Source organism: Lepeophtheirus salmonis, chromosome 5, assembly GCF_016086655.4.
Source record: "Lepeophtheirus salmonis chromosome 5, UVic_Lsal_1.4, whole genome shotgun sequence".
NCBI lineage: Eukaryota > Metazoa > Arthropoda > Copepoda > Siphonostomatoida > Caligidae > Lepeophtheirus > Lepeophtheirus salmonis.
Window position 1 is genome coordinate 67,429,644 of NC_052135.2, and position 26,924 is coordinate 67,456,567.

Genomic DNA, 26,924 nt, shown 5'->3' on the forward strand with positions numbered 1-26,924 from the left:
TATTGAGTAAATATATTCATTATTCAAACATTGTTTTAGATGGTTCTATCACCTGGTTGTTTTGGCTCGTTACATTGAATTCGGTTGTTAACCCTTGGATATATATGTTTTTCAATGGTAATCTTATTGAAATATTCTGCTGCAATTCATGGGATTGTCGAAGAAGAAACTCATCATTTCCAACTAATAAATTCAACTATCACCCATCACAAAATTCCAGCACTTGACTAATTAGAATTAATGCATGATCTTTTTCATTAAATAGTAATCATATTTAATATTGATTTCAAGCAGATATATCGAATCATTATTTATCTTTTAATCAATTAAAATATCACTTTTTTTATTATATATGTAAATATCATGTTTTTTAAAATGAGTAATATGTATGTATGTTACAATACGAATATTTGAGGCCGTCATCACAAAAGCAAGATAAATTTATTTTTCTCAAGAAGTATTTGGAGTACATTTGTAATATACATTTGATAGTTTTTTCCCGTTTGTTTTAAAAAGTTTTTCTATTAAATCCTCTTTAGACTAGGACTAATATTTCTGGATGTCTCAAATAGAACTTTGGAGTTTCGAACTCGAATTAAATTTAAGTCTTATCACTGCAACTTCAGATTATAACCAGAATCAAATTTACAGCTTTCGACTCGACTTAAACTCGATCTCAAAGACTAAAGCCTTGACTCAGACTCTTAAAAATGACTCATGAACAGATCTGAATCGGACTATGCTACCAAAAATTGTTTTTTTAAGATTTGAAGCTCTTAATTGAGCAAAATATTAAATTGAACGACCATCAAGTAAAATAAATATAAATTTTTAAGTTCTTTTTTCTTTATTTTATATTCATTTTTGGTTTACACACCTCATACATATTTCCAATACGAAAGTCCATGATATCAGTACAAGTTTTATAAATGTTTATATTTTCAATGTGTTAGGATATTCAAGTAGGCAAAACTGTTCGATTTAGGTTGTTCGATGTCAAAAATTTTACACAAATGTTTCAAATAATATATCAGATTTTGTTTCATATACTTCCTATTATGTTTGAAGTAATTGAATATTTTTAACCTTTTTATATTGAACTGAACTATTTTTACCCTAAATTTAATAAAACTGCTATATACTCTTAAATTTTATAAGTAAGCTAGTATTCTCTTCCCTTGTCTATTCAGAATTAGTGTTGTTCTGTAAAACAACATTATAGGGATTCCGGGTAATGATTGATTTAAAACCTTATGATACTCAACTGATATTGAAACTTGTATTTTCAAATCCACAAAGTTGTAAAAAAAGTAATTATGCAATGGTTTAAACAATCAATTTTTTTTTTTTTTTTTTTTTTGAAATATAATATTTTCAAACTAGACCTTACATCAAAAATAAAAATACTGTGGACTCTCTCTCCCGTAAGGGCAAGTCAAATGCCCTAAAATGCATTAAAATTTTGTATATCTCAATAAAAAAGTTTTTGAAAAATACCAAATCAATCAATACCTATATTGGTATTTTAACACCACCTGTGGGAATAAATGCAATTTGTAGTGAATGTGATAATTTATTTTTTGGATTGACTTGTAAATACATTTTGGAGTTTTATATGAAGATATGATATAAAAAAAGAATCATTTACTCATTATTTTTAAAAGCAGAAAAGGTTAAATTTATATAATTTTAGTCGTATAAAGATACATTTGTACAATTGGTTTGTAAAAATAAATACTGACACGGTTAAAAGTGCACGTACTTCTCTTCTTTTAATTTGGGGTGTACACGTTGCTAGTAATGCCAAAATATAAGTTTTTATTTTATATATAGTATGCAACCTCATCAAAAGTGATGATTGCTAGTTGCGTACCCCCAATTCGTTAAAAACTATGAATACTGTAGGCAAATACAATATATTGATGACAACATATATTTCATTAAGATTCTCAACTAAAATGCTTTTAAAATTAATTCAAGTATTTTTTTGAATTTAATTGGTATTTACAAGTGCAGTGTAATAAAAAGGTTACAAATAATTATAAACTTAATTAGTGTAACGACTAGTCTATATCAATAAGGCCCATACAAATTTGTTTCAATTTAGGAGTATTGTTTTACATCAGTTCACTAATAAAAGGTTTTTAAGCAAAATTAAATATTCTATGCATTTATTTTCAAAGTTGATTATTATTTATTTTGTTAAAATATACATATTGAAATAAAAAAATACTTACTTACCTTTTCTTTAGTTCTAAGATGAGTTTCTTACGTATTCCAACGAAATCAGGTTTTTTTTCTCTACGGTGAAACTCAGTTCGGGCATATTCAATAGACTCAAGTTTGACAGATAACTATTACAAGATGAAATTCAGTAAGAAAATAGGCATTAGTGTTTAAGAGAGGTATAAATACTCCGTTATTCATAGTTACAGGAATAATTTAACTTCAATTCGAATACAAAATAAATACATTAATAAATAATAAATCAATACGAATATTTGGTGATCAGTGTACTTATTTTATTATATCATCATTTTTTAATGGACCAAAATATCATTAGCTTTACGCAATTACAGTTGAATGTTAGGGGGGAAAAAATACTGAGTTTTCACAAACCTTGGTTTTAATTAATTTTACAACACCATTTTCTGGGCATAGAACAAATGTGAATTAAGTAAAAGTATATAGTTCTTATAAAACGACGATTATATTTGTCAAAATATATACAAAAATCAATAAATTATAATGCTATATTTATTATAATGAACATTTTACAGTAGGTATTGAATAAATATAAATGAAATTCTACCTGGAAGAGTCTCTATGAAGAGTGTCAGATCCTTGGTTGAACTTGTACTATAAGACCAGAGTTAAGTAATCAATTGAAAATGTATTGTTTATGATCACTGAAGACGTCTTTATAGGTTTGGAATTTGTTGCTTATTACATTTGACTGAGATTCATATTACAGATATGGTTGTGCCCAATTGTACAAACTAAAGACATGTGGCAAGTTTTTGAACATATTTAGTCAGCTGAAAAGTTCGTATGCAGACATAGAGATGACGGCACTTTAATAAAATCAGATATTTTTTTAATATCAAGCTATACAAGAGACGTTAATAAGTTTGTCAGCTGTCAGATAATTGGTTTCAGAATTGTGAATAAAGTAATTTTGTTATTGTTAAAAAAAGGATAAAAAAATAATTCTTTGTGTTAATGAAGCATTGTTTTTGTTGACAAATAATTGATAAAAAATATTCTGAATCTACACCAGTGAAATAAACCGTGGTAAAATTGTTTGCTAAATTTAAACGAGGAGAAATGAGCATCCAAGGTGATGCAATCAGTGGACATTCAGAAAGAGGCAGCAAAACATCGAAAAGTTCACATAATAATTTTGAATGATCGTAAAGTGTAGTTGATTGCCATAGCTGAGATTATAGAAATACCAAGGAACGCGTTGGTCGTATTGTGCACTAATATTTGGACATGAAAATGCTATGTACACAATGGATACTGCAGAAGCTCACAGTCAATGAAAACCAATAATGTTTTCATGATTTGGAGCAATTTTTAGCAAAATTAAACTTAAATAGATACGAGTTTTTTAACTTTATGTGACTACAGATAAAACGTTGCTTCATAAATATACAACAGATTCTAATAGATAGTTAGCAAAGTGGACTACTCACAATTAACCGGATCCAAAGTACAGAAAGATGCGTTATTAGGCTGGCAAGTTTATTGTCATCCAAATTCTAGAACCATCATTAGGGTATCTTTTCTTCTGTTTAAATGTCCGGGTTGCTGGGTCAAAATCGATTCCTTTTGACAAAAAATTCAATTGCAAATTTTCTTCAAAATTGGACACTGGTAAGATATAACTTAACAATCTCAAAGTTTTGAAAGTTGCCAGTTTTTTTATTTATAAATGACTTCTTTTTCGATTATCGTGAGAAAGTTCACGAAGCAGCTTTTTCATTATTTGAAATATTTGATGGGAAATATACAGAGGAGATATGAAATTGTAGATATATGGGGTTGATTTAATATTCCAAATTAAGAACCGACACAACCAAAAATAAAGAAAAGAATACTATCTTGCAGGAAGAAAATATAAAAACATTACACGCAACATGTACTAAATTTATTAGTTTTCCCTTCACATATTTTGCATTGTTTTTCACATTTTAGATATTTTTTCTCCCAAGACAGTATTAATATTCCTTAGAGTATATTAAATAATCTTAAAAACAAAACATAAAAGCTTGTGATTTAAATTATCTTATATTAAAAAAGTTATACTCTAATCAAATATTTATCACATAAAACATAATTGAAAATTAATTAAAATGATAATTAATTATAATTTTTTATTTTTAACCTATTAATGTTAAAATTGAGCTTCCTCTAAAAATAACTTAATTTAATATATAGTTAACTAATATTTTTTTTACTAAATATAAGTAATTATCACCCTAACACTTTAACAGTTCAACAAAATGAAAATATTAAAAAAAATCATGTTTTGTAGGGAAAAGATAAGGAATATTAAAATATAATTCTGTGCAACACATTATATATGTATAAGTTTTCTCTTCAACTATTTTTTATTGTAATTCACTATATATATTTTTTTTTTCTCAGAACAATATTCATATATCTATACAAAAAATTGAGGTTATTGAGCTTCCTTTAAATATTTTTTAAATTTGCTAAAACGTTGCTAACTGTATTTTTATCACAAAGAACAGATTTTTACCTGGCCACCAAGCCAATTCAACCTAATAAGAAAAATTATAATGCAAACTGTGAATATTCATTGATTACCTCGGAAAGGTCGTACTATCACCGGCGATTATGTTTTATATTTTGAACCATAAAATTAAGATTTAAAATGGTCTAGGTAAACAATTTTTTTGTAAAACTCACATTTTTTTACCCTCTTTTATGTTGACAAACATTAATAAAAACACTCCTGTTGTTCAAATTGTCAGTTTTACCACATTAATTCTTGGTTTCATTCATTTATTAAATTTTTATATGAAATTTATCATGCATAGTTTAAAAAATATGTATATCGGGTGTAGAAAAAGTAATGAGACCTCCTAAAATCACAGTCTTGAATTGGTATTATTGATTAAATCATAAAGTTTCGATTATCTTTGAATAGCTTAGATTCTAAGCGTTTGATTGATGTACATGCTGTAAACAAAAAATTAGTATATGTCCCGATGAAGGCAAGAGAAGCTATCATAGGAAATTAACTAACGCGCCGGGAGGACCACCCGAATATTGATGCCCTGAAGACCTCCATTAACCAGCAGAGGATCATGAAAAGGGAATACGTTGCCAATGTGTGCAAGGGATTCTGGAGGGGGCTGGAGTCTTTCATTGAGGCTGGTGGTGGTCCGATTCATAATTAATGTTAAAGTAAAAAATATTATAAAATAAAATTTTCGAAGTACAACTTCATCCTGATCAATTATGAGTATTTTAATCACTACTTAGAAAACTTAGAAAAGTGATAAAAATAAACTGGCTTTAGACCAAGCAGAGTACCCTACAGTGAGTTTTGAGGAAATAAATCATGTTGTACAAATCCTTTCAGAACCTTTTGGAGGCTAACACTCCAAATGCAATGGACATACTGATATGCTTTTCAAAAAGTCCAACCCGAACTCGATGAAAGGAAATACCAAGAGACATAAGGAAAATAAAAATCTTCATAAATCCGTTAGTCTTTGATATATTTGTACTAAGTGTTAGTGGTATTTAGATTTTTTTTTTTAAAGGCAACCATAATTTGTTAACTCCATAGCCAAACTGTTCCGTGCTTAGAATATATTAAGCACATGAATGCAATATATCTTCCTGATGTTCTAGCTCTAGTCTAGTAGATACACGCTTGGATATTATACCACCCAATTTATTTCCAAAAACAATAAAATCATTTCAGCTTAAAGCTAAATCTGGTAATCATCTCATTCTACCAAAATGATAGTAGTGTTAGCCAAGGAATGGTTAAATCCAAATCTAGGTTAAACAGACGAAAGGCTTATTATTTAATTATCGACATAGATTTCATAGGAGCTTGAACAAGAGTTTTTGCTCTCTATGCGCCAATGGGGGAGTCCAGATCCTTTTTAATATAAATAAAAGTGGATATCAGGAGAGCTCGAGATTATATAGCTGTGAGATAGTCACAAGGAACTCAATAAGGGATGTGCTTAATTACGGTGATTCTAGAACCATAAAATAAACAAGATCTAGATCTGGTTATACCAACCCATTTCCTTGACGATCTTACCCGGAAACGACTTCCTCGAACCCAAGGGATGACTTTCTTTTCACGGACAACTTTAGAAAATCCAATAAGAGGCCGACTTGACTATGTATTAGCTTCTTCTATTTTTGCTAAAAACATGATGGATTTTAATGTAAACGCTTTGTATTTATCCAATTATTCCCCCATCTCGGCCAAATTTGCAATAGGCTGCCTGAGAATTTTTTTAGAAAAGACTGCATATTAGCATAAGCACAAAGAAAGACAAAGACAATAATTAAAAACGTTAAGATTACCACAACAGCAGAGTTTTCAAGAATACTAATATCGTCTCAAAAATTACAACCAGTTTTTTTTTCAAATTTATATAAATGAAAGGACTGTATGGATACACCAATTGCAATTTCTACGATTGTTGGGGATACAGTTGGTGGCAATTCGATAGAGAATAGATAATCTATTTTGGGTAGCCTGATAATGATAAATTATTAGGGAATAGATGGGCTAATCTATTACAGTAAAATATTAGGATTCCTATCCACTTACTTGAAAAACTACAAGACTTCTGGGTTTTCAGGACTTCCTATCGAATTCTAATATATTTTTGCTTTGGACTTAGCTTCACTACTTGATGGTGCCTACGAAGAGATCTTAGAAAATGGTGTTGTTCATGGTTTTATTAATTCAGGGACTTTGATCCTGTTTCCTAAAAAAGGAAAATATGTTTAACATAAAAGTAACTACAGACTCATTACTCTAATTAACTCTTCATATAAAATAATGACGGGCATACTTAATGTGAGATTTGTGAAAGTGCTCCCTGCATTATTCTGAGCGAACTAACCGGATTCATGAAAAAGAGACAAGCAGAAGACATTCCTTGCATTATCAAGGATTCCATCATCTAATTGAAAAATGAAAAAAAAAAAAAAGCTAAGCTCTATAAATTTTGAGAGAGTGTTTTACACGGTCTCTAATAATTATATACTCTTGCAACTAATCAGAGATATATTCCCCCCCCCTGTTCGTCCATATTTTTGACACTGTCCTTCCCCTTACATGATCCTTAAGGGGTACTCGGAAGAGGTAAACACAGTTTTTAATTATAACTTACTTAACACTAGATAAGTTTCAAAAGATGAATCAGGCCTATGAATAAATTTTGGTAAAACGTAGTTCCTAACGTTTAATGAGTAAGTATTCATAACTAGCTATCAAAATATGAAGGTTTTACAATTCTCTTCTCTTATGGGGTTAAAGATTTACTTGTCAATCCCTGCCCTTCAGATGTCAATATTTAGCCGGAGGCCACTAAGGAAACAAACGAGACACAAGTCATATGAAAATTAGAAAATCGGAAGAATTTTTTCTCATCCTCCAGCTGATTATCATTGACTATGTAAACTTTTGGAACATAATTATTATTCTAAAGTTCATACACCTGTTGAGATTCATACTGTATAACAAGGACGTCTAGCAAATAATAAATTTTACTCTTAAAAGTGACCAGTTTAATTAAGAAAAAAAAATTGACTCCTTTTGGCCCAAAATGGTGTGACCCTGCACATTCTAGTCCACACATTCTAATTTAAGGTTACATAATATTAAAGAGCTTTTCAAATCTGATCAACTTACCTCATTTGAATAACTAGAGGGTAGAATGTCCTCTGTGGTTTTATACAATTTATTGGTCCAACGTCGTACAATTCAGCAACACCTTGATACACATATCTGATATTCGGACCCTACATTCCAAGTATTATTGTTTTATCCACTTTAAGCATCATCAGAGTAAGGAAAGCCAGTTCTGAAAAAATCCTTGAGAATAATCCAAGATATTTAAATAAAAAAAAAGACGTCTGGATCCGTTCAGTATCATCTTCACCTCTTTATTTATATAATAGAGATGTATTCTAAAAAATTGTCATTCGTAAGGCAGAAGAAGGTTCGGGTTTCAGCACTTTTGGAGTGATGATCTCTGAGAGGGCCAGACTCATAATGATGGAACTGGTAGTTAATGGGAATATGAAGTTGCACCACATAATAACAGATTTCCTACTACAAACTTATCAACATAAACAAAGCAGTAGAAGTCCCAATCTATCTATAAAGTAAACCTTAGAAAATTACCTCAACATGATAACTCTACTCTGACGTACTTTGCTTGTTTTCTTTTATTGTTGGATTAATTATATACTATTGATTTTACACCCACACGCTTGCTTTATTAAATCAAAGTTCTACCTGCTGCTTTTTTTTATTTTACTTAAAAGACTTTGAAGTTTAAAGTTTTTAAATTATGTAATAAATTATTATTGCTCGGTTGTGTTTAAATAAAAACCTTAAAAAAAGTATGAAGCGATTGATTACCAAGCTCTTCTTGTAGATGGCGAAGAAGATAAGGAATTAATGCATTTTGAATTATATTTTGCTAATATAAAGACGGAGCTCATATATCTTTATACTGATTTTTAAAAAAAGTATTCATTTTTTTTCCATTTGACTAAACCTAACAAAGACCGTATAATTTACCAAAAATTTGATAAAACCGATTTCTAATTCTTTCAGGAGAGAAAACGCTTCGAGCATTTATATTTTAAAACCATTCAAAGAAAATTACATTCCAATTATAATCTTTTTGGGTCTGTTGTGCTCCAAAATTCTTAAAAATTATCAGGTATTCGGTAAAAATACCTTTAGAAACAGATTTGACTTTGGAGAAAGTTTTCAAAGAAATTTAGGTTTATATGTGGAAACTAAATGTCTTTTTTATGGACTGTGTGATAAATTTCCTCATTTTGCTGATGTAGCTGATTTATAAAAGCATTTCCTTTGATCTTTTAATATGTGGTGTTCTTTATCAAGCCATTTTCTGGTAAGACGGTAAAGCTAAAACCCCTAGTTCTTTGAAGAAACTATAATATTTATTCTCAAGCAATACGTTCCCTGCGTGATTTTAGATTCCTCTTTAGTTATTATATCGCCCTACAAAAAGAAAAGAAAGTAAAATTCATACTATGACCAGAAAGAAATTGATAACAAGTATATGCAAGAACTATAATGGTAAGACACATTCTATTTGAATCATTTTGATTATCAAAGTCAAGTGTTCGATATGTTTGGATGTCATGAAACTGTATCCAATTGAGAGGTGACATTGAATGCCATATGTCAAATATTCTAACTTTATACTTGTAAATATAATGAAGAATTATAAATATGAGAATGTAGCAAATATTATCTTTCTTTTTGCAGAAAACTTTACTTTTACCAGTCAATATGATATTTCATCCAATATATCAAAAAAAAATTGACAAACATTACTATACCTTTCTAATATATATTAATTATATTACATTATAAATTCAATGTAAATTTGATGGCTAAAGCTTTTTCAATATTAAAAAAATAAGCCTGTTGTAACATTTTTCCCGATATATGGAATATAATGAAAACAAATAATTGGCCTTTACATTTAGTTTTGTGCTGCAATTTCTTTAAGTAATTTCCCCCATCGACACAACATAATTTTGAACTTTCAAAACCTGACTTGGGCTTGTAAAAAGTGACACTCTAACAAAAATGTTTTTATTAATTTTCCCTGCATAAAATGTTTCACGAAGAAAAAGCTACATAATGATAATTTTTGTGCAAAATCTTTTTTTGCTAGTAAAATTAAGATATTTTGTAGAAATAATTCTTTCATAACAAAATTTACTTAATATTGAAATAATATAATATTTAGATGATTAGATGTCATAACAAAACTTCAACAAATTGTATATTATTTTGAAATACAATAATTATTTACGTTTTTAAACATATTTTTATAACAAGTTCAATAAGTTTTTATATAATTGAAATATTACATAGTCATAATTGAAAATTGAAAAAATCAACATTTGTGAGCAGAATAGGCAAAAATCAAACTAAAATTTTTATCAAAAGTATTGTGATAATTCAATAACATCAAATATATTTCAAAATCAATATATTATTTGAAAAATTTACTTTGAAGTAATAAATACAAAATTTATTGGGTTTATATTACATTATATTGATTTCAATATACAAACATACTAATTTACTCTAAGGAAAAATAATTGTTGACTAGTATAATAACACATAAATCAATTCAAATTTAAATAAGCATTAAGAAATAAAACAGAATAAAATTTATATCTAGGGATATATTACTGTATTTTTGCAATAAATCCAATTTAAGGAAGATTCTTGACATGGCAGTTTCTTGAAATTTGGTGATGATGCCTTGGACAGAGGATTTTCAGATAGAAATATGCTTGTAGCTATCACCTTGATTATGGTAATTGGCTTCACTGTTTTCCTTGGTCTTTGTCATGTTGATTGTTAAATAAGACTGACCCAAGAAATTGGCTCAACACATTTTTATACTTGTGAATATGGTTCAAGGAAATTATTGATCTCTCGAATACTTTATAGAAGAATCTTAATATTTCCAGACTTCACTATAATAATAAAATCCAGAAAATTGATACTATTTTTAACTTTTTTGGAGGTGTATGTATACTTTTGAAACAAGGAATAAAAATTTTTGATGCATAAAAAAACATTCTTTATAAAAACCTCATATTTTTAAACATATGAATATGGAAAAAATAAAAAGGGTACGAAGAATTTTGGGCTCAATTGTATATTAAGCTCAATATAAATTACTTTCCATTATTTATAGCAATGACCAGAAATACGTTTTTGTGTCTCAATTACCTTTATCTGGTCAGGCATGAAAAAATTGAACCAACAATACAAATCGAAAAGTCCATATAGATTATATTTTTATGTTAAACTTTCTTAGGGTTAAAATATGCATTTGGGTACAAAATGATGACTAGCAAATATACAACAATTTTTAAAAAGGTTTCGGGTTGCTCAACCCCCTCACGTTATGAAATTTGATAGTTTTTTTTTCGAAATTTTGTTATTTCTTTTCTTTTTTTTGTTCCAACCACAAGAAGATATGATACAATTTTGTTGACGACTTTTTCACTTTAGTAAATAATCTGGAAAAAATATTCTTACTATTGTTTTGAAATAATTTGTTTTATATTTTAAATATAACTTGGGATAAGGAATATTTTTTAAACGATTACTCACGATCCCCATTATTTATCATTATTGTTTTTTATCAAACAGTAATATTGTCATATCGTTATGCCATAAAATACACAATATAATTAGAGGGACTTTGAGGTTATTGAACAAATCTTTAATGATAAATCAATTATGTCTTTTTGTTACAATAAGTTATTCAGTTTCTTTAACAAAAGGAAAACATTTATTGCTTTCAATTATAATTTTTTTTTCTGAAAAATTAAACGAAAATATCTAATTATTAATTTAGATACAAAGATTTTTGTTTATATTTATACAATTTCTAACAGACATTTAATGAATGAACTTTGAAGTTATAAGTAATATTGGGTAGATATTAAATTATATTGTATTCAATTTACATATATATTAAATTAGTACATAAGTAGAATAGTTGATTATATGAAGAAAGATGCAGCATTACATCCATACTCGGCAAATGTAGAATAAATCCTAGATTGCAAATCTTGATAAAAGTTTTTACAACTATGACTATAAAAATAGCTATTTTGGTTCTTGCTTGCCAATAAGGTTTATTTTTGAAGATATTGAAATAATTAAAAAGAGCATAAATAACATGCTGTTTCAAATTTACACTCATCACAATCTGAACAATAATCCCATTCTTTGTTATGACTTCTAAGCTGCTAAACCTTCCTAAATATTCTTCAAAATATTAATAATAAAAGGAATATAAAACGACAATAACGATTCTATAGATCTACAAAAATTTTAAATTACTCACTAATCTGTATTAATCAGCGAAAATGAAGGATATTTGTGTACTATGGCCCAGTATAGTTTTAAAATAACTGATATATCCTTGGAATCTTAACATAGAAGACCAAATATTGGACTACGATCAGAATAGCTTTGATTTATTCAGCTTAGAGAGGCCTGTCTTGACCAATTTCTCTGCAATCATGCTTTTAAAGCTCGATTTTGGCAAACCTTATAGCTCTTGTTATTGGAAGAACACTTTCAACTTTTTTGGAGAGACCAAATGAAATAAAGAAGATTGACAATTTGTTTATAAATTTAAAAAAATGTGTGTTTAAGTGTTTCAGTCCTTTATAGTTGCTTACATTGTTTAACCTAAGAGTTTGAATTTTTACATGGGCCCTTTTATAGAACCTGGTCAGGCTTATACGGGGGTGTCAATTTTTTATGCAATACCCAATACAATTAAACTGTTTTTTTCAGCTCAAAGAGACTAGATAGGGCTTGAATTATAATTCAAAAAGTGATTGGCGTTTTAAGTATAATTATACGAATAACTACGTTTTCTAAATATATTCAAAATTAAAAAAAATAATGGCCAATAAAAAAATCAGTGGAAATTACAATTTTGTTTTTTTCATATGCAAAAAAATTTAACTTCTATGTAAATATTGGATTAGTAAATAGTGTAAAGTTTAAAGAAATTTGTCTGGAGATTCGTTTGCATATAAAATTGACACCTAAAAAATGATGATTAACTGTAATATATCTCATTATTCTGAACAATTTTTCGTTTTTTTTCTCATTTATGCATCAAAAATACCTCTAAACATAAAATTTTAAACTCTTGCATTCAAAATAGTACAATTTTTCAAGTTAATAAAAAAAGACTTTTCATCTAGAATATTTTTTTTGATAAATATATGTTGTATATGTTATTTAAAATTTATTTCACACTATTTTTTTTAATATTCATAATAATAAAACTAAGGTGCAAAGGGCAATCAATACTGTTATTGCATTGGGGGAAAATAATGGCGACTGACATCAGACAAGGTTGCCTGATTGTATGAAGCTTTAGTGATACCTTTTATCTCCAAAGAATGTCTGGTATGGGGGTGTAATGTATGTATGGAAGAATTGCAAAGTGCAGATCATCTCATCAATAGATGCCCCGCTCTATCGTACGAGAGACATCAAGCAATGAATGAAGAAAACGAAGACATTCGTATTTTAAAATTTATAAAATGTAAAAAAATAAAAAATATTATTGAATTTTTTTTTAATGTAAACTAGGTTTTAGAATCTGCTGTTGTAGCACAAATACTCCTTTGTGTGGTCGTGTTCGTTGCCTTATATTTGTACAATTTTATTTTATTTATAAATGGCAAGCAGTAATAAATGTTTAACTAACAATTGGGGGGGGGGTTGCTATGAGAAGACTTTGTGGATTACCTTACTTACCCGGATTGATTAGTGAGAAAAATCATAGAAAATTAAAATTAGAATTATCAGAATCTTTTTTGACAACAACAAAAAATTTATATATATTAAAATTATTAGTATATAGAATTATTTTCTAAATAATGTTTTGATTTTCTTAACCCATATCTACCCGACCTACAATGGATAGTAGTATATGTTTTGACGTTGTGGACAAATATATACACAAAATATCCTTTCTACAGATACATATCAACATTGTATTAATCAAATAGGACTTTAAAAAAAATGCTGTTATGTGATAATATTATTCGACATTCTTTTGTCGTATTGGGAATTTTCATTCATAATGGTCCCTAAGAAAAAGTAAGGATTATTACTATGATTTTTTATATATTAAAATTGTTAACTTTAAATCCTTATTCAAAACATTATTCTAAATATTATAGCTAAATTATTTTTAATTGCTAAATATATTATGTTGGGTAGAAAAAGAGTACATACCTTTTAGTTAAAGAAATTTCCATGTCCCACAATTCCGTCTAAATTAGACATCTTATTTAAAAAAATATAAGTAGGTCATAAATTTAGTAGACGAATTAATATATATTATACATGCTGAAGTTATTAAGAAAAATGGATTTTTGTCTTGGTTGAAAGTACAAGAAATATATGATATTCTAGAAGAAGGAACAGAATAAGGATATTTTTAAAACTCCTCCTGATATCTATCCAGAATTGGATGGAAATTCAGCGGATGAAAATAACGGGGATTTAACTGATAATTTAAGTGAACGCCAGCATCAAAGTGAAGCTGAATATATATTGAAATATGATAAAATTAGTGATAGAGGAGAACCAAATCTGAAGGGCACTTCAGTGCATTAACCATATACACTTAATGCAAAAAAGATTAAATCTCTAAATTGGTATAGAGAAAATAATGCCATTTTCAATCCGCCGTTGTGTAAGACAAATTAAACACTGAAAGTCTTGAAATCAATATTTCTGAGTTAAGTCCTTATGAAAAATTCATTTTTTCATGGCTGACACTATTATGAACACAATAGTCTCAAAATCTCTGAGATTTGCAAATTATAGCTAGGATGGGCCAAGTAGTAATGATTATTTAAGAATTCACATTCGAGCAAAGAAGTTGTGATGACCAATTTTTAGATGGATGGTGGATGTTAGTATTCGGAATACCTGGCTTTGCCATCGAAAACAAACAATAACATTTCATAAATAAAGTTTAGAAGGAGTATTTCCAAAACATTGATCATAGAATGATCTCCCAGATATTCCATTGGTCGATATAAACTACTAAAATTATCCAACTTCAAAACAAAATTTGACAATATATGCCATTTTCTTGAGTTACTTGAGATACAAGGTTGGAAATATAGACGACAAGACTGCATTATATATCAAATGCTTCCAAAAATACCACACCTACAATTGATTAAAATATGTTATATTTTACAGGATAAAAAAATTAAGAGTAATTTAAAATTTAATACAATTTATTAAATATGTATGTATTTTTCGTATCTGCCCAACATATTTAATATAGTAGGTAATTTATATCTGTAGTTTAAACATGACCTATACAAAAATAAAACTATTTTTGAATATTTTTCAAAATATGAGATAATTTAAGTAAAAACTTGGTTTAAAAAAATATTTGATTATTAAAGGATTTGACCATTTTAATGTGATTTTCCTTTCCCTCTTGGCTCGATCAACACTGGGTAAACCTTTAGTAGTATAGTTTATATCTTGAATAGTAATTATATTCATAGATTACGTTTTTAGATAATGTTTTATTTTCCTTTTATTACAGTTTGGCACACATAATCAACAATAGCAGATGATAAAATGAAGATATGAATGATTTTTATATGATTTTCTAGACAATTGCTCAACAAGGGGAAAATCCAAGTACTTTTTCACTAATCAAATCAATTCTTAGCATGAAACATGTGTAAAAAGTATGGACAGAAACAGTTATGCACTATTCAGACCTTGAGTTTCTTGAAAGATCAATTTTAACCTTTTGATAGATTTTTGGAATAGTTCTAGAAATCAAAAATAACCCTACTTCTAAACAATTTTATAGAATATATGTAGCTTTGGTGAAATAGTTCACTATCCTTTTAATTTATTTTATTTATATTGATATGTATAATTGTGACAAATAATTATTTTTCAATGAAACATTAAATTTAACAACTACATATCTGTAAACTGATTTAAAAAAATCTATTCAGTAGGTGTTTTAGCTTTTAATTATTTTTTAATCAATAATTCCCTCTTTTATTTTCATATACCCATCAACAAATTCTTCAAGACTCACTTCTCCATCATTGTCAACATCTAAAATATCAAAAATGAATTCTGCTCGTTCTTGAGAATTCATTTTTTCAAGTGCTTTGAACTCTTCAGACATCCCGCTTTCACTCGAATCCATTCCTTCTAATGCATTGAATGTATCCAAAACAGCTTTGATTTCTTTTACATTAATACTTCCGGAATAATCTGAGTCATAGAGTCTAAATGCCCATTCAAGTTTTTCTTTTTCACTTCGAAGTGATGAAACGTCTAGAGCCATTAGAAATTCCTATTAAAATAGATAATAAATTATTAATAATATGGTACTAAATCGTATGGATAGTTAATATTTAAGTTCACTGCTATGGATTTAATTAAATGAATAATATGAAATTTAATAGGAGCATAAAATGTTATATAACAATCATTTGAAGAACTGGGAGAGTTACTCAAGAGGGGTGGCAAACAGACTTATTTTTTTCAATGTAACTCAGAAAATAAAAAGTTCCAATTGTGGTTGTGCATGTGATACGGGAAATCAGGTGCGGCGGAAAAATTTAAAATCAAAAAAACACTGCATTTTTTATTTGAATGACGTCATATATTAAACATAATTAGTAATGACATATATAACTTTGAATTTTTACTCTAGTCAACATAACTTAAAATCTTATTTTTCACTTGATTGAGATGCTGTGTTCTTGATTACTTTCACCACGAGAACAATGAAAATTACAATAATAATCAAAAATTTCTGGTTTATGGCATACAGGTTGCTTCTTTTAAAAATATTTTTTGCAACATGTACACTGTACTTGGTTAAAAACTATTTTTTACTATAAAATATCTATATTAAGACAATAACAAGGAATATGGTTTATAGGTAAATTGCTATAGATTTAAAATAAAAAAATTGGAGTCCGTAAAAATGTATAGAAAATACAAAAATATTAAGGAAGTTTGACCCTTTCTCTGAAAGTCCAATAAATTCCTAAATTTTCATCCCACTGAAAACAGTCATAGTTAGAGTGAAGATATACAAATACTTAGTTCTAAAGGGCTCAAGGACAAGAGCGGACAATTAGTAGAATAACAAGATGATGGTTTTTTTGTCTTGTTACTGATTAGCTTCAGCTTGTTTTCTATCATAATATAATTTTTTTAGGTCTTGGACATGATTTAAGTACTACTTTATGGTTTTAATTTAATCATTTATTATAGTTCGCCAATAACAATTTATTTTAATAATGGTTACTTGGATTGATATGTATGAAATTGTCATCAAAAAGTTAAAAGACCATGATCAACATGTAGACTGTCTAATGTGAAAAATTACTCTTCATTAGCATACAAGCAAATATGCGACATATTTTTGTGATTATGCTTGCTGAAATTGCAACTAGACAGAAGCAAGTGTTGCTATTTTTTTATTCCATATTCAGTCAATGAGTCAATACTCAACAAAATTAAAACGGATATTGTTATAAAGGTTTCCAAAATTTGTCTACATATAAGATCATATCAAAGATCCCATCAAATATGCCAATATTACGATGGTTGGACTTTAATTAAGGAAGAAAAAATGAAATTATCAATTTCGTCCCTCAACTTGCAAATTCAAAAGAAAAATTAATACTTTTTTAATGTTTGTTTAATGAGTCAGATGTAGTTGCATAATAAATAAACAGTATAGCATTAATATAACGCCATCTGACATACGAATATTACTTGAAGCCCATATGCATAATGTATATTTTTTTTTTCAGGATAAAAGGGTTGTGAACCTACGCCCACGAATTACAAGGGAATCATTTTTCCGACCACATTGTCCATTGACCTACGTCGTGCATTTCTTTATAATGTTTCTCATGTTCTAAACAATCTCTGCACATTTTTTGTAAAAAATTTTGAAATTATTTTGCCATCATTTTATAGGCGAGAAAAACATTTACCAAATAGTTTTGTAAAATAGTAAAACGTCTTGAAAAATTGATACAGTTCTTGAAAGTTAAGGAATTGGAAAATTGTTTGTAAGATTTCTGAAATTGTCTTAAACAGTGACTTTTCGAAATTGAACATTGTTCATGCAATTAATTTATTTTTTTAAATGGTCCATTAATTGGTGAGATGGTGTTAAATAGTATAGAATTATAATTACTCAATCTGACCTAGGAATTGTCTTTGAATTACATATTGATTTATCTATAAACGACCGAAACCCGAAACTAAACTTATTTAATTCAAGAGAACTATTTTTTCCGAGCGTGTTGTCCATTGAGCTAAGTTTTTTTTTCCAAGTGCGACAAATGCAGGCCCAAGATTTTCGACAATTCAGGAGTATTATGGATCAATCATATTAATAGCAGAGTTTATTGATCTGATTTGCTTCTAGTTTGAATTAATGACATATTATTTACAGACGATGGCTTAAGTCATCAAAATTTTGTTAAATATAATAAAGTTGCTTTGAATTTCAGATAGGTGATCGCATTTGTACGTCAATGTCATGTAGGAAAAAAAGGTTATTGGAAGCCATGGGTTACTGTTTTCATTTTTTCGACAACTTACATCCTTTAGTTGCACAGGGAGCTCGATAATTCTTCAATTTATCTGGAATAATTACGAAAGATGCCATAAATACATCCCAAGGCTCAAAATATTTGTTTAAAGTCAGTTAATGAAGGGAAATTATCTTTTGATTATCAATATGATGATGGTGAATACTTAATCGATTTATTTAATGATTTACAACAAGAAAGAAATAAATCAATCGATGCGCACAGGCTAGGGCAACTATACATGGACTGTTCATTAATATTTATTTTCTCATTAGTATGAAAAATTTTCGTAATTTTTTTTTATATAGTACCATCCTTTTCGCATAAACAACATATACTAAAAATTAGCAAGCAACCAGCAAAAAGGCAATGCTTCTCAAAAGAGTCAATCATTCTTCCAGGCCATTATTAACCATTGTAAAGGTAATAATCTACCAAGCTTACTCGTAAGAGACTTCGACGTTGACCTAAATTGTGTCAGCAACTCATATCAAAATAAAAAATATCTGGAAAAACTTATATGTGAATTAAATTTGATTGATTACAAGCCTATTTTAGCACCAGTGATAATGTGTCATGGAGAAGAGGCACATCAAAGTAACAAGTTTATTTTGTACTTGTGTCAAAATTAATCTATAAAAATACTAAGCATATCTTCTATCGTTCTTTACCATTGTCCGAACAAAAGATGATAATGGTTAGTTTTGCACTCCAAACTTCTTTAAAGGCCCGGAAACTCCCTGTGTAGTTGATCGATAATGAAAAATGCATAAATAAAATGAAAACTAACATTGCAAATAGTTTTACTTCTTCATTTTCTGTAAAATAATTATGTTTTTCCCTTAAACACACAATAGATAGTACTGCTAGAAGCTGCACTAGTAAAAAAAAGAAAAGTGATGGATGATTTTAACAATAATTTGGAACGTTCCTTGAACGTGGATTCACTTTTTTAACAAAATATAACTTCTTAGCTTTATAATTAGTGCAGCATTGCAGAAATCGCCAAGTTAGAAGCGAGGACTAAAATAGAAAATAATAATAATCCCCATTAAAGGATTAAAAACCTTACCAACAAAAAAAATTACTCATCCTCAGTAATAAAGAGAATAGAGTATGTGGGTAAAACTTTATAAAAGCAAGAGGACATTGCAGAGGCATTTTGTTCAACCTTCCCAAGTTTGTTGATGGGTTCAGAAGTAATTTTCCTAAAAGGAAAAGGAAAATTATCTCTTCATTCTCTAACGAGATACTATCTGAATATATTAGGAAACACTTTGAAAATAATAAGGCGCTGGTCTAGATGGAACTGGGGAAAGATATTTACGAAATGCAGAGAAGAGATCGAGCCGTATTTATATAAAAAGGGAAACTTTATGGGGAAAAGGGATATCTGCCAGAAGCTATAAAACGAAGCTACTAAAGGACGAATTGTTCTAATCCCCAAAAAGCGAGATGGCTTAAACCTTGACAACTGGAGATCAATCACTGTACTGAACAAAACATACAGAATACTTTCAGGAGTGATAGCAAGTTAAATTGAACCTATTTTAAATAAAAAGATAGGTCCAGAACAAAAAGGGTTTTTAAAAGGAAAAAAAATAACTGAAATTTTCCGGAATATTCAGACAGCAATTGTAGCAGTGGATAGGAAAAAGCGTTTTGGAGCTATTATTGCGATAGAATTTTCCAGAACATTCGATTTCCTTTCTCATTTTCAAATTTTTAAAACGGTGAAAAAATTACTACCAAGTGGTTTTATTAATCCTGTTAGTGCATTACTAGCTACAGGATCATCGACAGTTACTGTTGGAAGTAAAAAGAGCAGATATACTTGAGTAAAAGTTGTCGGCAGGGTTGTCCTTCTCCCCCCTGCTCTTTGTAGCTGCCGTAGAAGAGCTAAGAACCACAATGACAAAAAATATCTAGGATTCGGTGTCAATTTTGGAAATATTAAACATTTAATTGATCTATATACCGATAATATGACTGTAGTTACAGAAACGAACTTGGAAGCTCAATTGTGAAGAAGAATGTATATTATCTTATCTTATTTTACAACGTTCGAAAAAAAGTCGGGATTAAAAATAAATAAATCAAAAAGACTGTAGGCTTCAAAATTTCAAATCGTTCTACCAAAAAAATGATAACTGTTGTTGACATTAAATGGGTGGGCTCTGGTCCCTCAGAATTAAATTGACTGGAACTAAAAACGAGAGTCAATAATTTTATCAAAGGCTGGCGCAATATTAACCTTAAAAAAAGAATAGACCTTTATAACACTTTTGTTATTCCAAATGTTTTGTATAAGGCTATCTCTTTACCAATATTGGCGGAGGATGTCATATTGGAGGGAAATTCTTGGTTTTCAGTGGAATGACATTTCTGCTTTAAAGAGACCAAGAACTCGTTGCGTGGTGGGCTCAAATCTTTTGTGGACACAATCAAAAAATTTATTCGAAAGTTTTTGTTAATATAACGAAGAATCCCAACATGGAGTGGAGATATGTGATAACATCAAGTCCATGCTATGAATATGTTATACTTGGAACTTATCTTATAAATGGATATATTGACGACTTTTCCCTATGCTTGCTGCAAAACAAAGAGTTCTTTGAAAGGCGACTCTCACTTACGATTGTAGAACGACTGTGGATATAATTTTGGGTCTGGAGGACAATAAAGTTTTTAATATAATAACGGCGATAATTCATTTGAAAATTTGGGCATGTCATAGGGAAAAAAAGTAAAGAAAGTACTTCGACTTAAATCTGCCTCAGAAGTCAGCTCAATTTCAGATAGCCCCAAGAATGCTTTATTAAATGTAAATGTCCACAATTACCTGGTTAAGAATATAACTGTTAATATAATGATAATCTGTGGTACTTTGCAGAGGGGATAAATTTACCCTAAAAATATTTTAATTTCGGCGGGTGCAAGATATGGAGTGTTCGAGTTGAAGAAACCTAGGATGATCGAGGGTACTTGGGACTGGGCCTCTGATATTATTCATCAAATGCATCAATACTTTTTCGGACTTAGTAGAAGATACTCAAACTTTTTAAAAGGAAAAAAAAAAAAAAAAAAAACAGCTAGTTGTTGGTTTGAAAGCAAATTTGCTATTTATATTTTATATGTGTATTTTATCGATTATAGATGCTAATGTTTTTAATTTAGATATATGAATATTTTATGCTTGAAGTCCTTCATCTGGTGAAGAAATTTTACACTATAATGTTTAAGGCTATTTTTGTAAATGTATCTTCACCAGAAAATTTTAGATAATTCTAATTGTTATAAATTATTTTCTGTCTAAATAAATGTTAAAAAAATGCTTCTCAGAACACCTAGATACTGGAGTTGTTGTGATGTAGATTACATACTCTGTTTATTGTTCTATAAGCCTGGTTTTTAAGTTGGCCATACCCTATTACAAGTGGTTGCTGAAATGCATCGTGATAAAGTTCTAGATTGAAAGTTTAAAGATTTTTTCACCGCACTTGGTAATGTAAGTATGTTGATACATGAAATCGTTGTCATTTTTAGATGATAATATCATTAATCCATGTATTAGTGAAATATGACTATTAAATATCTAGTGAAAAGTGCAATGTTTTATTTATAAAATATACATAAAAAGATCAAAATATTTTTTTTAAATTGAGATGTAATAATGAATGTTAAATAAATTATAACACAAATAGGGCTAAGGAAATAAGAGTGGAAAAAAACTCAAAAGAGTCTTGCAATGAAGGAGATGGGTTTCTTTCATTGCTTGTCTCAAAAGTAGCCTCTCCACCATTACAAGGCTCTCTCAAGCCACTTTTTATAGCTTTGTAAACTGTATAATATGAAACTCCGGACTCTTAAATGGGCCCTCATGGACTTGAGGGGATTGGCCTGGAATGTTTTTTTTAAACTTTTCCGGGTTCATTTTGGCTTTTTTAACAGAGCTATTCTTTCTTCCAACGTTTCAGACTTGCTGATGGCGTAGAGGGTGGTCTTGGAGACATTTAACTGCTTGGAGTGGGCACAAGGAAACTTGTCAAAAATATTCAAGTGTCATATTCTCGACTTGTACATAATCTAGAGAGCTAAGGGTTGTTTCGTTTTGTAATTAATTGTTAATATAAAAATATGAATTAATTTCAATCACTGAACCTTAATTAATTATTGAGATAGTAAGTGTTCTGATTTCAATGGACCACACATTGTAATAATATTTCAATTAACCCATATAACATAAATAGTATATCAGATCTAAAATACTTTAACTTATGTGTTGTAATTCTTAGTGAAAAATTGATTTATCGCATTAATGTAAATTTTGAAATGGAAGAGAATGAGCTCCAAATATCATAGAATTATAATTATATGATGTGGTTTAAGATACAAGTTTGACATATGAACATTACAAGTTTATAAGCATACAACGTTTGATATTTACCTTAATTCCCTAGTGGAAGTGGAGCACTTACGAGAGACTTCACACCATCCCCTCACTAGGTTGAGACTCCAAAGAGAGGAAAAAACAGTAAGTAAATAGTTATATATTCAAGGAATCTATTGGATTGCTTATACCTCCCTTTATTTTGTTCTTGAGACAGTGTCACAGTAACAGATATCACTCCCAGAACAATTATCCCTTGATTTTAAAGGATGTTTTTTCCCTAAATAGCAATTTATTTATTGATTGATGTATCTGCTATTTTTTTCAATTAAAAAAATATAAACAGACACATTTATGAAACAATTGGGGAGAAGGACAGGGGGTTTTCTATCAAAATTTAAAGAAACAAAATATAAAATGGACAATCTGAAGAGACTAAGTGGAAATGTGATTTCATAGTACAACTTTACCTCTTTGCTTAATACTTTTTCGAAAATCTATAATATAAAAAATCTATAATATTTTTAAAGTTATATAAGATTGTTTGGTTTAAAATTATTTATCTATATTTATAAAGCTATCAATTGTTTTGAATAGTATATAAAATGTTGTTCTCTGAAGGCTTCGATAAATATTTAATTTAATAATATATTTTTATGTTTTACGAAATAAAATAAATCAAAAATACAGGGTAAAAGTTTATTGACTAGTGTTATATGAGGGAAAAACGGCTCTTTCTCCCACATTTTGAAAACACCAGTTGTTAAACAAATCTACTATATATTATTGAGGCAGTTTTTACCTTGAGTTTTATTTCAATTTTTAATATGCCGCTTCTATTTAACTAAATATAAATAGTAGTTTTATATTAAAACTATACAAGACGTTTCACTGCTTATACAATCATAACTCAAAATAATTGTATTCACTTATATGTTAATTTATATTATCAAATACTACAAGTTTTCTCCTTTAGTTGTAGCCTTAAGATCACGCATGGGATAACATAAATTAAAGGTGAATCGGTAGCATTATTTGACGTATCATTCAACTCTACACTAAATTTTAAAAACGGAACTGTTTTGGATGCAAAAATCGTTATGGAGATCTTTGATAAATGATCACATCATATATAATCCAGTCACGACATTACCAATTTATCTTGACTATATTTAAGTATATACGCATCCACTGGTATATAAAATATGTATAAATAATCTTTATTTTGTTAAGCCTTTTGCTTTTTAAAAATAATGGCAAACTACTTGTGTACGTGAAATTAATTTACTTTTTACTGGAAAAATATATTTGCAAATTCACGTACCTAACTAAGTATAGTTTAAGTGAAAATAATGCCTTGTGGAGCGGAATTTATAATTTGGGACTCTTTTTAAAAGAAGGACTTTAACTTTCAGCAATAGAGCCGATACAATCTTAAAATAAATAATGTTCTGATCTTTTAAAAATCTTAATTTCTTCATAAGCAATTTCAGACACTATTTTATTTGAATGTACTAATCAATAATTTAGTTGTTACTATAAAATTATACAGTGTCTTTAGCGTCACAGATTGCTTAATAAATCGAAAGTGAATCCATGTTGGAGATACAGGTGTATATATCATCAATTAAAAAAATAAACGATTTCCATTAAAATATATATCAAACATGCCTTTGAGTATAGAAAAAAACTAAATTGTAATATAAAAGCAAAGGTTTTTTTTTATGTAGACCTTGGTTGTAATGTTGTACCCAGTGTACCAAAAATAATATCACTTGAAAACGCTATGGTTTATATTTTACATACATAACTCTGGTAAAAAAAAATTTCCACAATAAATCTATAAATAACTTATAATTATTGTTGATTGTTGTAGAAAGTATGTTTATTTATTTATAATAATCAACATTGTTCGAGAAAAAGATCCTATTGCAATTGTTTCAAGTATAAATCGAGTAATATGACATTTATTATGTGCATTAATTATAATTAATAATTGATTAATTAATAGTATCATAAAATTTTATTAATATATACCGAGTGGTCTATTAAAATCTGAACACCTCCAATTTTAAATTTCAACAATATATAATTTATTAATGAAAAATATAATATGTTTCTAAGCTCTCTTAGTCATTAATGTAGCCACCCTTAGTGGCAATGGTGGTTTCCAGGCAGCGCTGGAGGAAGTCTTGGAACCCACAGCAGATGTATTCCTCTGTCTTGGCGTCCCAGTTTAGGGTATCAGTGGCTTTAAGGACCTCAGTGTTTGAATGACGGAAACTGAAGGACTTTTCTTCAACATGCACTCAAAAATGGTTGGCATCAAGGGTGCATGTAGGCCAAAAGTGTCTAAAAAGAGTTCAAAAGACCTCAAAAGACATACGGAAAAGAGTCTTGTAAAAGAGGAGATGGATATTTTGTATTGCTTGTGTTTAAAGTGTCATTAACCTCTCTCAAAAGGTTCTTTCCACTCACTTTTTTGATAGATTTCTGGATAGTCTGATGTAAAACCCACAGATCTCTAATATGGGCCCTCATGGATTTGACGGGATTGCTATTTTTTTAGAACTCTTCTGGAGTTCTTCAACGTTTCGAACTTGCTGACGGAAAAGACAGTGGTCCTGGAGACACCAAATTGCTTTGAGTGCTTCAATAGAATTTGTTGATGACGTTCAAGTTTCATTTTCTCGACATGTACCTAAGCTGAAGAGTTAGGTTTGTGTTATGCTATAACTAATTGTTTATACTTTAATATATCGAAATATGAATTAATTTCAATTCCTAAACGTTCATTAATTATTGAATTAATAAGTGTTCAGATTTCTATGTACCACCGGGTAATAAAAAAATAATTCAAGCAAATAAATTATAAGCTTATATTTTAAGACCTTTTACTAATGGATTAAATGATAATTGATTAATAATTTTTGCTTAATATCAAATAATGCAATATTGGAATATGATGCATCATACATATATATTAATAACTACTATTTCATTTCTTTGTTTTACAATGAAACAAAGCTTCGACTATCTTACAAAAACACTAGGAAAATGTCTTTCTTTAAATAAATAGTTATCTACTTTGGGAATATATTCTTTTTTTTTTGGAGAACTGCAAAGTTTTTCGTAAAATAAAGAAATGCAATTTTAGAATTTTAAAAATAATACCATAAAAATGTTATATCTCAAAAGTTATTTAAAATTTGTTATTTAAAATATTTTATCATTTTTCAACTATCAATATATATATATATAAAATATTGCTCTTTTTAGGCATAAAAATACCCACTTTTGTGGTACAAAAGTGACTAGTGAGAAAAAAAACAACACTTATATTACTAATAATCTGATAATATGTATATAATTTTACTTTTGTAATCTAGCATGATTATGTAATGTAATAAGGTAATGTTTGACATAAAATCAATTCATATTTGTAAATAAAAGTTTCATTCTTATTTGTGCAATCAAATATATTAAACAATGGACTCATGGCGAAAAAGTTTTTATGCGGCAAAATTTTAATGGCTAATTAATATTTAATTTTATGTTTAAAAACAATTAAAATAAAAAATAATTTTTAAATTTCATTTAAAGTTCACAGCTTGATTTTTAAATAAATTTGAAGTATTGAACTTCATTTTTCAAAATAAAACAGAAAGGTTCATTTATGTATAAGAGTCAAAAATATTTGTGCAAACAGAATCCCTTTATTTTAGAGGTCAAAAAATTTCATAAAAAATATAGAAAGAACACATTAGTTTTTATTTTATTTAATCATTTCTCTAATAACTGATTAGAAATAAATATAAATAAATAAATATTAGAAAAAAGTATCTTATATCTTTAAATATAATCCTAACTAAATTCTTTTATTTCATGAAAATTAAAGTTATTTAAAAATTGCGACCGTTCTACTTTTAATATACTCATAAAAAGTGTTGTTTTGAAAATTTACTACAAAAAAGTTTATTTAAAAGGTGATTTAAACAATTTTTTACGTAAGATATAAAATAAGCTTTACACATTACTATTTTTGTATTATTCACAACAG

The 26,924-nt window shown here is 28.4% G+C and overlaps 2 protein-coding genes across 3 annotated transcripts in view; one reads left to right on the forward strand and one right to left on the reverse strand.

The window, feature by feature from the left end:
- The window catches only part of LOC121118215 (cephalotocin receptor 1-like), a 40,739-nt gene extending 38,501 nt beyond the window's left edge, over nt 1-2,238 (forward strand). For both annotated transcript variants that reach the window (XM_071888919.1, XM_040712768.2), the window contains one exon: nt 40-2,238. In XM_071888919.1, coding sequence (XP_071745020.1) covers nt 40-227 — 188 coding nt within the window. In that variant the 3' untranslated portion in view covers nt 228-2,238. The remainder of the gene's footprint in view (nt 1-39) is intronic.
- A 13,458-nt stretch (nt 2,239-15,696) lies between these two features.
- The window catches only part of LOC121118696 (uncharacterized), a 28,172-nt gene continuing 16,944 nt past the window's right edge, over nt 15,697-26,924 (reverse strand). The window contains exon 5 of the mRNA XM_040713282.2: nt 15,697-16,205. Coding sequence (XP_040569216.1) covers nt 15,882-16,205 — 324 coding nt within the window. The 3' untranslated portion in view covers nt 15,697-15,881. The remainder of the gene's footprint in view (nt 16,206-26,924) is intronic.